This window comes from Glandiceps talaboti, chromosome 14 (genome assembly GCF_964340395.1).
Source record: "Glandiceps talaboti chromosome 14, keGlaTala1.1, whole genome shotgun sequence".
NCBI classification, from domain to species: Eukaryota; Metazoa; Hemichordata; class Enteropneusta; family Spengelidae; genus Glandiceps; species Glandiceps talaboti.
Window position 1 is genome coordinate 5,620,920 of NC_135562.1, and position 16,773 is coordinate 5,637,692.

At 36.0% G+C, this 16,773-nt stretch overlaps 1 protein-coding gene across 1 annotated transcript; it reads left to right on the forward strand.

Annotated features, from left to right (window-relative positions):
• The first annotated feature begins 9,860 nt into the window (after positions 1-9,860).
• LOC144445869 (galactosylceramide sulfotransferase-like) lies at positions 9,861-16,559 on the forward strand. Its single transcript, XM_078135511.1, has 4 exons — positions 9,861-9,938; positions 11,252-11,321; positions 11,910-12,021; positions 15,512-16,559. Exons 2-4 carry the CDS (start codon positions 11,261-11,263, stop codon positions 16,557-16,559), a joined length of 1,221 nt encoding a protein of 406 aa, XP_077991637.1. The 5' UTR covers positions 9,861-9,938; positions 11,252-11,260.
• The last annotated feature ends 214 nt before the right edge of the window (positions 16,560-16,773 follow it).

The window sequence follows — 16,773 nt, forward strand, 5'->3', positions numbered from 1 at the left end:
GGTAGGTAGGTAGGTATGTATGTATGTATGTATGTATGTATGTATGTATGTATGTATGTATGTATGTATGTATGTATGTATGTATGTTTGTAGGTAGGTATGTAGGTATATATGTATGTATGTATGTATGTATGTATGTATGTATGTATTTATGTATGTATGTATGTATGTGCATGTGCGAGCGTGCGTGCGTGCGTGTATACATGTATGTTCTTACCTAACATCATATCATCATACCTGTGGTAATTTTGTCCAACGTGTTTTTTTATCATATCAGTTTGATAATAGTCGTTAAAATAAACATGTGTTTACTTTTCTGGATGTAACAAAACAATGGGTCAAAACGAGAATTTCACGGAATTGTCAGTTGCATTGCCATCTTTGCATTCACTTGTATCAGATGGTGTTTATGTCATACATATTGTAAAGCTCAAATATTGCAAAGCTCAAATACGCCTCAAAATAGAGAGGACAATATATCAAATTATCAAATTGAGTTTTCTGGAAATCACAGTCACATTTGCATTCACAGACTTTAGTTATTGCTAGATTTTCCAAGAAAATTACAAATCTGTTTCTTGAATTCAACTGGGAAGGCATAGATCCCAATGTACAAAAACAATTCTTGTATACATCCACACACACATTGCTACACACACACACACATACACACACACACACACATACATACATACATACATACACATACACACACATACATACATACATACATACACACACATACATACACACACACATACACACACACACATATAACGAGAACTTTCGGTCAACAATATGTTTAACAAAAGTTTCTAGCAAGTCAAATACGAAAGTTCCTTCTAAAGTTTAAATCAATACTGGCTCATACTGATAAGACTAGTGAAATAGAATGAAACCAACGTATTTTATTTCATTTAATATCTTAGTTTCTTTTTATTGTATTAGTGAATTCGCAAGGTATCATTTCACCTTTCCAAATGGAGCAACACAGTAATCAAGTCAAAACGCAAATTTTGTCTCTAACAAATCAGCTCATATAACTTTATATGAGGTTATCTCAGTTGAGTGACTTGAAAAGTGAACTTAGTCATGTAAGTACCGCATGCGTTCTTAATATACAATACAGCATCAACTATTAGTTAATTAGTATATCCATGTTCATTTGTTTTGAACACCAGATTATCACATATAAAACTGGAAAGTACAATGGAAAATTTCTCCACCTCTCTTGTTGATAATAAATTTTAGTGTATCTGCATGTCGTTTATCTTCCCACATTTCTACATCAAGTTCATCGTGTAAATCAGCTTCAGATAGATACAATGATGACACCCTCTTTACTCGATACTTTGCGAAGTCACCGCAGAAATTCTCGACAGCTCCAGACTCTACACCGAGGTATGCACAGTCGAAACAAGATTTGATATAGCCAATATATGACATGTGTTTTTGGAGATCTATATCACTGGGGACAACAGTTGTTTTGTATGTATAGGTGCCATTCCTAGGTTTATCACGATGTGGATGTATCACTACAGGCGTTGGTCCCTTCACTAGAGGTTCAAACTTCTGTATGTACCACTCTGGATGGGGTTGTGGACGTCGAGTCTCGGTGCTAGCAAACACACTCTTTACATCCATACTGGTTAGTAACTCTTGGGAGTCAAGACTACGAAGTTCATGTCGAATTCCAAACGATGTCCTTCCAAGTGAACTCAGAAAAATGCTGGAAACAAGAGGCTCTCTTGATCTGAGGTTAATTACATCGTAAAACCGTCTGGAAACATTGTTTTGGCAGTTGAGAATAAAGATCATCCTTTCACGTTGTTTACCTAACTGTAGCTTCTCAATGTCAATAAATCGACCATCAGTGAGAAGTATTTCTCCTCGGAGTATATGGAAGTATTCCTGCAAGCCCCACACGGTTGGTTTGTCTGGAAGACATACAAATACAGTGTATATTAGCATAATGTGAGTGAGAAAAAGAGAAAGAGAAAGAATTAATTAGAGAGAGACAGACTGGGAGACAGAGACAGAGACAGAGACAAAAACAGACAGACATAGAAAAAAGACAGACATAGAGATACACAAAGACGTACAGAGTGTGCGCAAGAGACAGACCGACAGATACAGAGAGAAACAGACATATAAATTTAATTTTTTTGTTATAGTACACCAATTGGAGTGCGATAAACAACTAGCCAGACAACCAGGCAAACAGACAGAGACGACAGATATATTTGTTCAAAAATAGACTAAAGACGTTCTGCTGGTTAGTTGGGCATGGCATTAGTGCCCGAGTAACCTAGAGAGACATGTGGAAAAAAACCCTCAATCATTTAAAGAAGATGTATTGGTGTTATGTAGGTCAACGTCTCACAATAGATGTTTTGTTCGATTTTAAAGTACAATGTACAACGTTTCGGGCAGTCTGATAAGCCCGGACCGATGACGTCATTAGTCTACTTCTACACTAAAGTCCACATGCGATTTATTTAGTGAAGGGTTGAGCAGTGATAGAAATCTGTGACTTAGCTACCTTTCGGGTTATGTGACTTTTTATGTCAGCTAGTTGTTGGATGCACCACATAAACACTTACAGGCAAACAGCAAGCGGTCCTAAACATCATTCAGATTTTAATCTGAGCGGCTTAGTTAAAGAAAAATGACCTCTAGCTGAACAAATCTGTCCATTTATAGACGTTGTGATCAGAGAACCACACTTAAATCGGCCGGACTGTGGGCTGCTAGGCATGTCATAGGGCATCATGAGTCCTTACCGTGCCAATCGAACATGTGACTAGCGTCGATCAGCAAACCGTTTTTAAAAATGACGTTTACTTGTGCACCGTTCCTCACCACTTGTGTTTCAACCGATATCCGGCGTCTTATTAGTATCACAGGTGCTGCTATACAGCGAGCTCTGTAAACCTGGAATGACAAAAGTCTGCAAAGGGATAACTTCAAACAGCCTGCCATTTTCAATTCAAAAGTAGGTCACGCAAACATTGGTTCAGCAATCAGGTGACATCACTCATGTCAAAGGTCAATATTACTGGTGTACTATAAACCAGAGGGGTGGATGTGGCTCCTTTTCTTTGTAAATTTTATTTAAGTATTGTATAATTCGTTAAGTCCACATAGTACGCCTTAATAAACAAATAACATAACATAACATAACATAACATAACATAACATAACATAACATAACATAACATAACATAACATAATTAACATTACTTAACATAACATAACATAACATAACGTAACGTAACGTAACATAACATAACATAACATAACATAACATAACCGGTCACACTTTATTACCACAAGGTCATTAAAGATACACCGTCTCACAGGTGCAGATGCTATTTATATGGCATAGATGTAAGGTTCGTGTTGCTAACAGTTGTTCAATGGTCAAACCCGTCAAACCCTTCATTCTTTCATAGCTTCCAGCTTTCTTATTGAAAGTCTGAATATTAAAAATAATAAAACAACAAAAATATTTCTATTTAAATAGTATGGGAAAGGTTTTCAAGATGTGAAAGGTTACATTTTAATACATGCATATACAGCCCATTTCAAGTTACCGTTCAGCGGCTTTATTTAAAACAACAACGCAGAAACCATTCAGAAATGGCAAATACAACACTTTATGATAGCAAGTTAAGATTGAAGGAGTACAATTTCTCGCCACATTTTTTCTGAATGAATGAAATGAACTTACGTACCACCATATCGACATCAAATACAGATGTCAAAACATAACAATGCTGAGCCCCGGCCCTCGAGCAAGTACATGTATGTATGCGGTATTGATGCAAAGTTTGTGTTTGTTCAATCAAAGGACCGGGTGCTCTTAAATAGTAGTGACTTCCAATATTTCGTCAACTGACAGCCACCTTCATCTGGGAGTGAGTATGACACGAACAAGGTCGTGGCTTTATATTTATTTATTTATCGACATCTCACAGGCACAAAGTCCACTCCAGCAAGCTGATAAACAAAATACATGAAAACACGATATATAGCATATGTATTACTCCCAGGTGTCATGGTCCCAATAGATTCATGATTAAACCTTTTGCTCTATGGTTGCCCCTACTGATATCCAAACTTGCTTATATTCAAAGTCTGCAATCTAAAAGTATAATAGGAACTTCAACTTTGATATTGAAAAAAATCAACCTATTCCCTCCCATTTATTTGAGATTATTTAAGATGATTAGAATTCAGCGAAGTGATCGATTCGTGTCATCTATATACCTTTGGTCATTGACGTTTGTTAATAAATAAATCAAATGTCACATCTTTCATCAACAAGAAAGAACAAATGGATTACAAATGCTATAACGGACTAATCTGAGAGCCCATGGGTCGTGACATGGAGAGCTCCCACATGACCAAAACAGTAAAATGAGTCTATGTTTAAAACAATTAGGCTGAGTGACACACCCCTGTCTAAATTTATCCGAGTACCCCTACCACATGGGAGATTCTGATGAGTATCGTTGACTTGAAGACAGATCGATAGGTCAACGCTATGTAAAATTTAACAGCTTGTACACAATAATCCATAACATATAGTATATACACGCAGATAATGTGTTTATCTAAAGCCACGTGTACACTTTTTGTTTAAATCCAAACGATCACATATAAAGCTGAAAAATACAATGGAAAATTTCACCACCTCTCTTGTTGATAATAAATATTAGTGTATCTGCATGTTGTTGATCTTCCCACATTTCTACATCAAGTTATTTCAGTTGAAGAGTGACATATGTCTACTTTTCTGGATGTAACAAAAGAACGAATCAAAACTCGAATTTCAAGGAATTGTCAGCTGTATTGGCATCATTACATTCAATTGTATCAGATGGTGTTTATGTCATATATATTGTAAAGCTCAAATAATCATCAACATAGAAAGGACAATGTATAGAGTCACAGTCTTTAAACAATAACTAGTTATCTCTTGATTTTCTAAGACAATTCAAAACAGATATTCACCCTGGAAGGCATAGATCGCAATGTACATAAAACAATCTTTCCTATGTATAGCTACATTTTTGTACTGGTAGGTGCAACCTAGCCATGATTTCCAAAATTAATGCAATTGGAAATAACATTTAAGAAAGCCATATACTTTAGCAAGTTTAAGCGAGTTTAACTATAAATACACACGCACGCATGAGCGTGCGCTCACATTCACACACACACACACACACACACACACGCGCGCGCGCGCGCGCGCACACACAGCACATTACATCCACATTCACATGGATACCAACACATACACACATGTACATATAAACAAATATATATATATATATATATATATATATATATATATATATATATATATATATATATATATATATATATATATATATATATATATATATATAACGAGAACTTTCGGTAAATGTTGCTAGTGTTATTCTATAAGTCTTATAATACTAGCAGTGGACAATACGTTTAACGGAAGTTTTCTAGCAAGACCAGTTCGTCATTTCCATCTAAGTTTGAATCAATGCCGACTCAGTACTGATAAGTGAAAAAGAATCAAACAAACGCATTTTATTTCATTTAATATCTTAGTTTCTTTTTCCTGTGTTAGTGAACTCGCAAGGTATCCTTTCACCTTTCCAAAGGGCAAAACACAATAATCAGAACTCAAATTTGTCTCCGACAAATCAACTCATATAACTTTATATGAGGTTATTTGACTTGAAAAGTGAACTGTCATGTAAGTATCGCACAGGGTCTTGATATACAATACAACATCAACTATTAGTTAATTAGTATATCCATGTTCATTTGTTTTGAACACCAGATTATCACATATAAAACTGGAAAGTACAGTGGAAAATTTCACCACCTCTCTTGGTGATAATAAATTTTAGTGTATCTGCATGTTGATGATCTTCCCACATTTCTACATCAAGTTCATCATGTAAATCAGCTTCAGATAGATACAATGATGACACCCTCTTTAATCGATACTTTGCGAAGTCACCACAGAAATTCTTGACAGCTCCAGACTCTACACCGAGGTATGCACAGTCAAAACAAGATTTGATATAGCCAATATATGACATGTGTTTTTGGAGATCTATAGCACTGGGGACAACAGTTGTTTTGTATGTATAGGTGCCATTCCTAGGTTTATCACGATGTGGATGTATCACTACAGGCTCTGGTCCCTTCACTAGAGGTTCATACTTCCGTATGTACCATTCTAGATGGGGTTGCGGACGTCGAGTCTCGCTGCTAGCAAACACACCTTTTACACCCATACTGCTTAGTAACTCTTGGGAGTCAAGACTACGAAGTTCATGTCGAATTCCAACCGATGTCCTTCCGAGTGAACTCAGAAAAATGCTGATAACAAGAGGTTCTCTTGATTTGAGGTTAATTAAATCGTAAAACCGTTTGGAAATGTTGTTTTGGCAGTTGAGAAGAAAGATCATCCTTTCATTTTGTTCACCTAACTGTAGCTTCTCAAAGTCAATAAATCGACCATCAGTGAGATGTACTTCTGCTCGGAGTATATGGAAGTATTCCTGCAAGCCCCATACGGTTGGTTTGTCTGGAAGACATACAATACAGTGTATATTGTATAACGTGTATATGATGAAATAGTTCCGGAGCATAATGTGAGTGAGAAAAAGAGAAAGAGAAAGAATTAATTAGAGAGAGACAGACAGACTGAGAGACAGAGACAGAGACATAGACATAGACATAGACAAAAACACGGACATAGAGACAAAGACAGACATAGATATACACAAAGACAGTGTGCGCAAGAGACAGACCGATAGAGACAGAGAGAAACAGACACATATATTTAATTTTTTGTTAGTACACCAATTGAAGAGCGATAAACAGTCAGCCAGACAACCAGGCAAACAGACAGAGACAGATATATTTGTTCAACAATAGGCTAAAGACGTTCTGTTGGTTAGTCGGGCGGTACCCGAGTAACCTAGACAGACATGTTGATGGAAAACAAAACTCAATGAATTAAAAAAGATTTATTGGTGTTATGTAGGCCAACGTCTCACAATAGATGTTTTGTTCGATTTTAAAGTATAACTTCTAGGGCAGTCTGATAAGCCTGGACCGATGACGTCATTACAGTCTACTTTACACTAAAGTTTTGTACACATGCGATTTAGTGAAAGGTTGATCAGTCATACAAATCTGTGACTTAGCTACCTTTCTGTTTATCTGACGTTTTATGTCATCAGCCAGTTGTTTAATGCACCAAGACCAAACCAAACAGCAAACCGCCCTATACATCAGATTTTGATATGAGCGGCGTAGTTAACTAAAAGTGACTATTAGCTGAACAAGTCTGTCAACTTATAGATCTTGTGATCAGAGAACCACACTCAAATCGTCCGGACTTTGAGCAGCAAGGCATGTCAGGGGGCGTCATGAGTCCTTACCGTGCCAATCGAACATGTGACTAGCGTCGATCAGCAAACCATTTTTGAAAATGACGTTTACTTGTGCGCCGTCCCGCACCACTTGTGTTTCGACTGATATCCGGCGTCTTATTAGTATCACACGTGCTGCTGCACAGCGAGCTCTGTAAACCTGGAATGACAAAAGTCTGCAAAGAGATAACTTCAAACAGCCTGCCATTTTCAATTCAAAAGTAGGTCACGCAAATGTTTGTTTAGTAATCAGGTGACCATCACTCATGTCAAAGGTCAATATTACTGGTCATGCTTCATTACCATAAGGTCGTGTACATATACAAGTTACAACGTCCCACACTGACATGACAGGAGTATTCGAGCAGATACTATTAACATGGCATAGATGCAAGGTTCGCGTTGCTAACAGTTGTTCAACGGTCGAACTCGTCAAGTCAAACCTTTCTTTTTTTTCATAGCTTCCAGCTTGCTTGAATATTAAAAATAATAAAACAATAAAAACATTTCTACGTAAAGAGTGTGGGAAAGGTTTTCATTAATATCGACATGTGAAAGGTCACATTTTAATACATGCATATACAACCCGTTTCAACGGCTTTATTTAAAACAACAACGCAGAAACTATTCAGAAATGACAAATACAACACTTTTAAGATATATCAGATTGAATGAGTACAATTCCTCGATACATTTTGTCTGAATGAATAAAATGAACTTACGTGCCACCATGTCGATATCATGAAATGCAGATGTTAAAACATAAAAATGTTAATGTCATGCTGGCTTCCATTTTGACGTAAAAAAATACACCAGAAATTGTTACAGTGAATTATACAAAGAAAAAACAACATTAAGAATAAATTACGTACATGTAGACAAGTTGAAACGAACATTAATTTAAAAAAAAAAATATTTAGAAGCAATAAAAAAATCCACAACACAGATAAACCATAGAATTAGTGCACAAATTCTGCATATAGAAACCCGGTACACAAACACTGTTCTGCAAAAGAAGACATGTCCCATTTGTAGAAATGATAAAACAGAAAACGAGGTACATTAGTTATGAAAACGAAAGAAACGAACTTGTTGACGACAATGGTTTCTTTATGTTTTATCGATAGATGTTGCCTAGCTAAACATTGAAAGAGCAAATGTTACGCTTAGCTTGACACAGCTGTAAGTCATGTATGGTGATAGACCACAACATGTGTTTGAAAAGCTGGCACCAAATACGTATGTACTATGTTGTCTTTTAGTTTAACAAAACATGAACATAATATAGAACACATCAGCTGCAGTAGAAGACGCCACCTGTTGAGATTAGGGAACATCTCATTTTTTCACAATGACTCATATTTGTCACATTTTTAATTTTTTTCAAAACGACTTTTTTACAATAACGTAAGATCATGCCCGATATTAAGACTCTTCTCCCCCCCCCCCCCCCCCCCCAGTCAGTGCATCAGTAGACGTGGGTATCAAATTGTTCAACCTTTTATGTGACTTCAACACAAAATATGAAAAAGAAGACTTGCCTAATTCTATCACTGATCAGCTGTCCAACGATCAGTGAAGAGGACCCTGTGCCTGGTTTTTACGTATATGTATTCTAACCACAGAATATATAGCAACGAATTCAAATGTGAACATAGAACCAGATTTCCCGAAAAGCTAAAAATCACCAACAAATGGGAAAATAACCAAAATCTAAATTTTTTCATAAAATGCATACATTCTGAAATCAATGCAGTTGATAGAATGATATACTTTGACGAACTGAAACATGGCATTAGCTGGCCATGATTATTCATAATATTCATATCGATAGTTTTTGTAATTGTATGCTTTTAATCGATATGAAGATTGCAGCAGAAAAATAGCTTTATCACTGTTGTAGCCAATATATGTGCATATTTGTAACAATGCGTTTAACTTATGGCGATCGGCCACCATATATGTAAAATATATGTATTAATATAGCTAAGGCAACAGCTTATAGTGAAATTTGCATGAAAACAAAAGAAGTATATAATATTGTCTCATGAACATATGTCTTTCATGAGAGCACATCCGATACTTTATTAATAGCAGAAAACAATCATGAATGTCGCATTATTTTCGGGTGTATATGTAGATTTTTCATCAAGAACTCATCGGATTAACATTATTTTCTAAGTACATCTTCACGATTAAAATATTAATCGAAGAATCCTGTGAGACAAATCACGATACTTTGTAAAAAGGAAATAATTTTCTATGTTTACACTATATTTGATTTCTATTTGACCAGGATCAATCGATCAATAAGTTGTCTTTTGTTGCAAGTCAGTTAACAACAGCTGGATACGTCACGCCCTTTATTGTCAACGAAAGCAATCCTAAATTAGAAGGGAAATGTGATATTTGATCAACCCAAGCAGTCAATGTGCGATTTGTCCTGATCGTGGAAACAGAATACGTATAAAAATCTAGCAGGTAATTCAACTCTTTTACTTTTCTGTTTAAAACGTTAAAGGTTTCTGTTCATCTTTTTTCTTAATAATTCTTTGTAGATGTAATATTCATTTTTAAGTACAATTTTCACTAGCCAATGTCCTTCGTTTATATTGTTCATGCTTGCTCTACTTGAACCTTTATTTTGTTGACACTTTATTTTACGAGTTACTGTCACATCAAGTACCATTGTTACTGCCTTTCACAAATTCTAGCATCTGTTTTGTACCATTTTGGTCAAGTACCATAGGTTGAACCTCAAACAGTCATAGCTGTATTTGATGTAATAGGATATAGAAGGTGTGTTTAACATATCGAACTGAATTGAACTGAATTGAATTAAATTGAATTGAATTGAAATGTATTCCACCAGAGAAGAAACATATATACACAAACTTTGAAAGCAACAGAAAGGACATTTCTGGTGAGGGTCATGGAATTGGAAATAGTTCCCTATGTACTAATCAAGGTCCATGGACCAGACATGCAAATAATTAAGACGAATTTGGGCGGGTACAAGTTTCACAATAGCAACAAAATTACAATTTATGTAAATAAAAAGATAAAGATATGTTGGTGGCAAAAATGAATAAATACATGGAAGCTTATGGATACAAGTAAAGATCAGGTAACAAGCATAATCTCTTGCATATAACGCCAACTAACAACCTGACAGGTATAATCAAATATACATTAATTACAAATTTAATAATACATTCCGAAATCTTGAATAGAATTGATTCTTTTTTAGTGGAGATATCGACGATGTAACAACACATTTCTTTCAGTTCGAAAGGTATTTCTTTCTGTTTTATAAAGCCAATTCTACAAAAATCAAATATCACTCTAAAAATTTAATTTTTGTTAATATTATGTCGTTCATAATTTATTTCTTCATGTAGTCTAAGGAGATACGAGTTAAAGTGTCTGTTCGATCTATATTCGCTACATTTCCAGCGAGTGTACATGTCAATGAACTATTCATGCAGTATAGTACGTCCAGGCTCAATCTGATTAAAATCTGATGTGGTGAAAGCCTTAAGGGGCTAGATGTCTGTATTTACCTCTTTTTCCATCCCTGGGTGTAGTTTGTTCTGTTCCCGAAGGCGGCGATCACCTGGAACAAAACAAACGACACAAAACGCTGGAAATATAGAGGTAAATAAAGACATCTGGTCGCCTTCATCACACCAGATTTTAATCAGATTGACCCAGGCTGTAATCAACTTTTTAGTTTCAAATTTCTCATTTTCCACCTTCGATGTTCTTGATTTTTCAATTTTGCATTTTTACAGATTTAAAAGATGGATGAAAATATTTTATGGGTAAAACCTAAAGAAGGGACACCAAATTCTAATCATGTTGGTAAGTTAAGTAGAATTTCTCTCTAATTAAGCACTTGGTTTATAAACTTTTGTCTATTACATAAAGCAAGCAAGTACTATACCACATTCAACCACGACAATCATTTTTTTTCAACGACCAACGTTGCGGCCGTCAAAATTGGCATCGTGATCATCATCATCATCATCATCATCATCATCATCATCATCATCATCATCACCACCACCACCACCACCGCCATCTCCACCACCATCAAACACATACACACACAAACAAACAAACAAACAAACAAACAAACAAACATTCATACATACATACATACACATACATACATACATACATACATACATACATACATACATACATACATACATACATACAAACAAACAAACAAAACACACACACACAAACAATCAAACACAACTTTAAGGCAAACATACACACAGACACACATCCATGCCTAGACGCACACACTCACACTCACACACATGTACCCCTCCCACACACATACACACGTCACACACTTTACTTTGCTATAATATGCATATCTCCGTTTATCCTACAATACGCACATTGTAAACCATCTGTCATGTTTTATTTCATCGACAGGACCTCTCTGCAGATGTCCCAAGTTGTTACTCAAGTTACTGCTATTCTTAGTGATAGTTTTATTTATGCTAAAAGTGTATGTATCGGGTTATTTTCACAGTCAATTTTCGATGTAAGTATATATTGTTTGTGGGAAGTATAACCAAATGAATCGTCTGTCAGTCTTAGCTAACCTGCCCAAGTATAGGCTACTAGTATATATACATTCATGTAATGAGAATCAATAATACACTTACCTCAAGACTAAAGAGACAATAGCGTTTCAATTACGCAATACGATATTTTTTATGTCTCACACAACGTTTATTAGGAATTACTGGAAACAAACTGATGGCACACAAACATATAAAATGATACATTTTATACCACTGTGAACACACCTCGACATCACTGTGAGACAAGGATGATTAAAACACAACACTGTTAGGGTTTGTGTTGACAGTCAGATCAAATATAATATTGTGTGTATGTGTGTGTGTGTGTGTGTATGTGTGTGTGTGTGTGTGTGCACTATCAGTGTCTATGTAATTGGCAACAAAAAACATGTTGTAAGATGTAGAAACATTGTTCCGCATTTGAAACTCTATAGTATCTCTTGTTTGGTAGTACATGTACTCTACAATGCAACAAACAACTCTCACTGTAACCCTTAAACGTAGTAAAATGTGTACAACGAATACTATTACGGATACCTTATTGATAAATGATACACCGTGAAACATATGGTCTCAAAATAGACTTCTAGTGTTAAAGCTGATGGGGAAAATCCGGTCAAATTGTGAACACTTGACGCCATAATCCTATGAATTATTTGCATGACATATGGACTTAGTATATATGTACTTACGGAAGACTGAACTGTGTACATGTGCACATGCGACTCGTATATTTCAAATTTGCATAAAGATGACGTCCGCAAAATAATAAAACAGTTCTCCATAATTCTGTTTTACTGTGTTCTGTCATGGCCCAACTCATTACTTAAAACGTTGCCATGCATTTGTATATGTATATGTACATGTACATGTATATGTATATGTATAATTATATATAATTGAGTTTTCAGGTGGATATGAGAAATGTGGATAATTGCGTGGCGGTATGCCATAAAAAGCTGTTCAGTTTTTTTTTTAAAGTTCAGTGGTCGTCCAATGCGCATGTGCAGATAAAGCACATTTTAGTTGTTGACAAACACGATGTAAGTTCTTGCCAATCCCAAGTTCCAACCACTACACTGATTTTCGATAGAGTTCACTTGGGGGAAAAAGCCACACTTTCAAAGCCAAGTACACAGAAACATTCCTGCCCCTAGTTACTGACCAGGATCTGGTAGCGTGGGACCCCAAGGTGCGCGTGCGTAAATTGGACGACTTTTGCTCTTTAAAGAAATTAATCTGCTTCAGAACTGCACTTTAATGTGAAATGCACCTCGAAAATAAACCATTTAAACTTTTGTCACATGAAATAAAATAGGCGTCTCAAAATTTTGCCATTTTAGAATCCAATATGGCCGCCAAATACTGTTTTTAAATCTATCGGAAAATAACAAATTGTCGATTTCCTTAAAAAAAAAAGACGGGTAGCTTCCCCCCCAAAAAAACAAACAAACAAACAAACAAACAAACAAACACCACCACCACCATTTCTTTTATTATTGCAAAAGGAAAATAAGTAAGAGTCAACATGAGAGAGATTTTAATTACTTCGATTTTTTAGTAAAATTCTTCTCCGAAGTGCACATTAATTCTGCCTTAAAGGTGATTCAAAATGCTCACATTCACTATCGCTAATTTGCTAGACGACATGTTTGTGAAATGCATTCTGGTTTTAAAACTTTTCAAAAGCGTCTGCAAACACCTTAAAATGACCCTTTTTCAGTCACTTCCCTTCGGATTTACTTCGAGAGTTTTCGGGTATTTCCGGTCCCACCTAGACCACGGGATTTTATGACGTCATAAAGAGACATGGATAGCACGTAGCCTATGGCGAGCGTAGTCACTAGGTGAACAAAACTCAACAGCATTGTGAAAAAATACATTGCTAGTGGTTGTAACAGACATCAGTAAACAAAAACTACAGTCTACATGTCTTATTAACCAACATTTACCGATATTTACTCACACTTTCTGACTAATTGGCAGTGTCTGTTGGTATAAATGCTAAAATATGATCTCCCCATATTATGGCAAAATAAATCAAAAACGGCCAGACTAGATATATATATAAACACTTGTAATGTCGCGTGTTTCACACTCATTGACTTTTATTTATGATTTTTTATTATTTGCCGACAAGAAGCATTACGATACCGTGGTGACGTTTGACGGCATCCCCGGGCCAAGGACGGCATATTTTAGCCCAATCGTACTCGCGTCGCCTTTTGAACAGTGCATTTAACAACAAAGTAAACATATTTCATCTCGAATAAATATACTAGCTATTAGAATACCAATGGGAAACTTCAAGAAGGCGTATCGGGACATGTGCCACAATATATTTGTTGGTCCCATAATACACTAATTGATTCGATTTGCTCATAACCATGTGCTGGGGTCACGACCTTGATTGCCGACGTCAATATTGTCCAATCGTATTTGATATCATGAACACATCGCGATATTTGATTTGTTGGTTTCCTAAACTGTACACTTCGAATACCATGATTCGTTACAGAATTCTTCTAATGAATATTAAATAGGCTTGTTGCATTAAATTAAGTGATATCGCAACAAGGGAAACCATACAAGTTTTCTTCCAGACGAGTTGCTAAAGTCATGTAAATGACAACACTAAACTCACGAAATTTCCTCAATTCTTTACAATTTTATTGCTGATGATATGGCAATCTAATAGCTAGTATATTTATTCAAGATAAATATGTTTACTTTGTTGCTAAATGCGCCGTTCAAAAGGCGACATCAGTGAGTATAGTCGAGTATAGTGGGCTATAATATGCTGTCGACGCCATGCCTATCGAAGATATTGTAATGCTTCTCCTCGGCAAATAATAAAAAAAAATCAGATAAATAAATTGAAACACGCGAGCGACATTACAAGTGTTTATGTATATCTACACTGTAGTCTAGCCGTTTTGATTTATTTTGCCATAATATGGGGAGATCATATTTTAGCATTTATACCTACAGACACTGCCAATTAGTCAGAAAGTGTGAGTAAATATCGGTAAATGTTGGTTAATAAGACATGTAGACTGTAGTTTTTGTTTACTGATGTCTGTTACAACCACTAGCAATGTATTTTTTCACAATGCTGTTGAGTTTTGTTCACCTAGTGACTACGCTCGCCATAGGCTACGTGCTATCCATGTCTCTTTATGACGTCATAAAATCCCGTGGTCTAGGTGGGACCGGAAATACCCGAAAACTCTCGAAGTAAATCCGAAGGGAAGTGACTGAAAAAGGGTCATTTTAAGGTGTTTGCAGACGCTTTTGAAAAGTTTTAAAACCAGAATGCATTTCACAAACATGTCGTCTAGCAAATTAGCGATAGTGAATGTGAGCATTTTGAATCACCTTTAAAGAAATTATAATTAGTGATAACCTCACTTAGTATGAGTATAAATGTCTATTTTTTTCTCACAGGGAGAGCACCGTGGATGATGGTATCAATATGAACGAGAGTACTAGTGAAATACAAAAAGTGTACATAAATCAGTTTATTGTCAACGATGAAGAGAAAGTAGACATTGGTTATACAGATGGTAACAAATCCTTTATGTCAACATGCCAGGTCCAAAATAATATAGTTTTCATCAAAACAGCGAAAACTGGCGGAAGTACAATGTCAACTATTATCTACAGGTATGGTTTAAAACATGACCTTGTAGCAGCTGTTGATCCTGGACGAAACTCCCTTATACAGGAAGACGACACTGGTAAACATTATATTATAGAAGAATACCACTGCAATGGTTTCCCTGGTTACAACATAATGGCCAGTCATATATTCTACAACCGACCTGCGATGGAAGAAGTCGTTAAACATGCTAAATACGTAACAATAATCAGATCCCCATACACGCGTCTCAAATCCTCCTTCTACTTCAGCGGGAAGGACAAATTTTACGCGAACGCCTTAAACCCGCTTGAAGATTACCTCATCGAAAAATACGACACATTCATTTTGCACAACAGTAATCCGAATACGGGATTCAAGGCATATGTGACCAGATTTCGACTGCTGTCATCGGGCAACCCGACAACATTGAGCTCAGAAATACAACAGTTGGACAAAGAACTTGATTTAGTAATGCTAACGGAATACTACGATGAATCTCTGATACTCCTAAAGAAACTTATGTGTTGGGACTTTGATGATATTGTCTACGTTCGAATGAAAGCTCACTCGACCTACCAACCCCCTATTACTCCGAGAATGGCCGAAATGATCAAAGAGATGTCCTCGCTAGATATTGAGTTTTATGGCTATTTCAACAACACATTCTGGGAAAAGGTCCGGAATTATGATGGTGACTTCGCAGCTGATCTTGCCAAATTTCGGTCTCTTCAAAAAGAAGTGAACGCAAGGTGTGAAAACGATACAGATTCGGATTACTGTGAACTGTTGCATACAGATGCAAATAGAATGAGTGCCAAAGTCGCTAAAAGTGACAGTAAGTGGATCTGTTAGGCACGAACAAATTGTACGATATTCAGTAGGTTTATTTCTGCCTTGGGTACACTTGTGTTGATTACTTCCATAGACTTATTTATCATTTCTTTCTGATAAAATAGCACCACGTGACATTTTTCAACTTTGAAATCTTGTAAAGAAGCCTCGGTTAAATATGTGTTCTGCCATTTTGCGGATTTCTTGCAATGGTTTGTGGGAAAACCTTACAGGA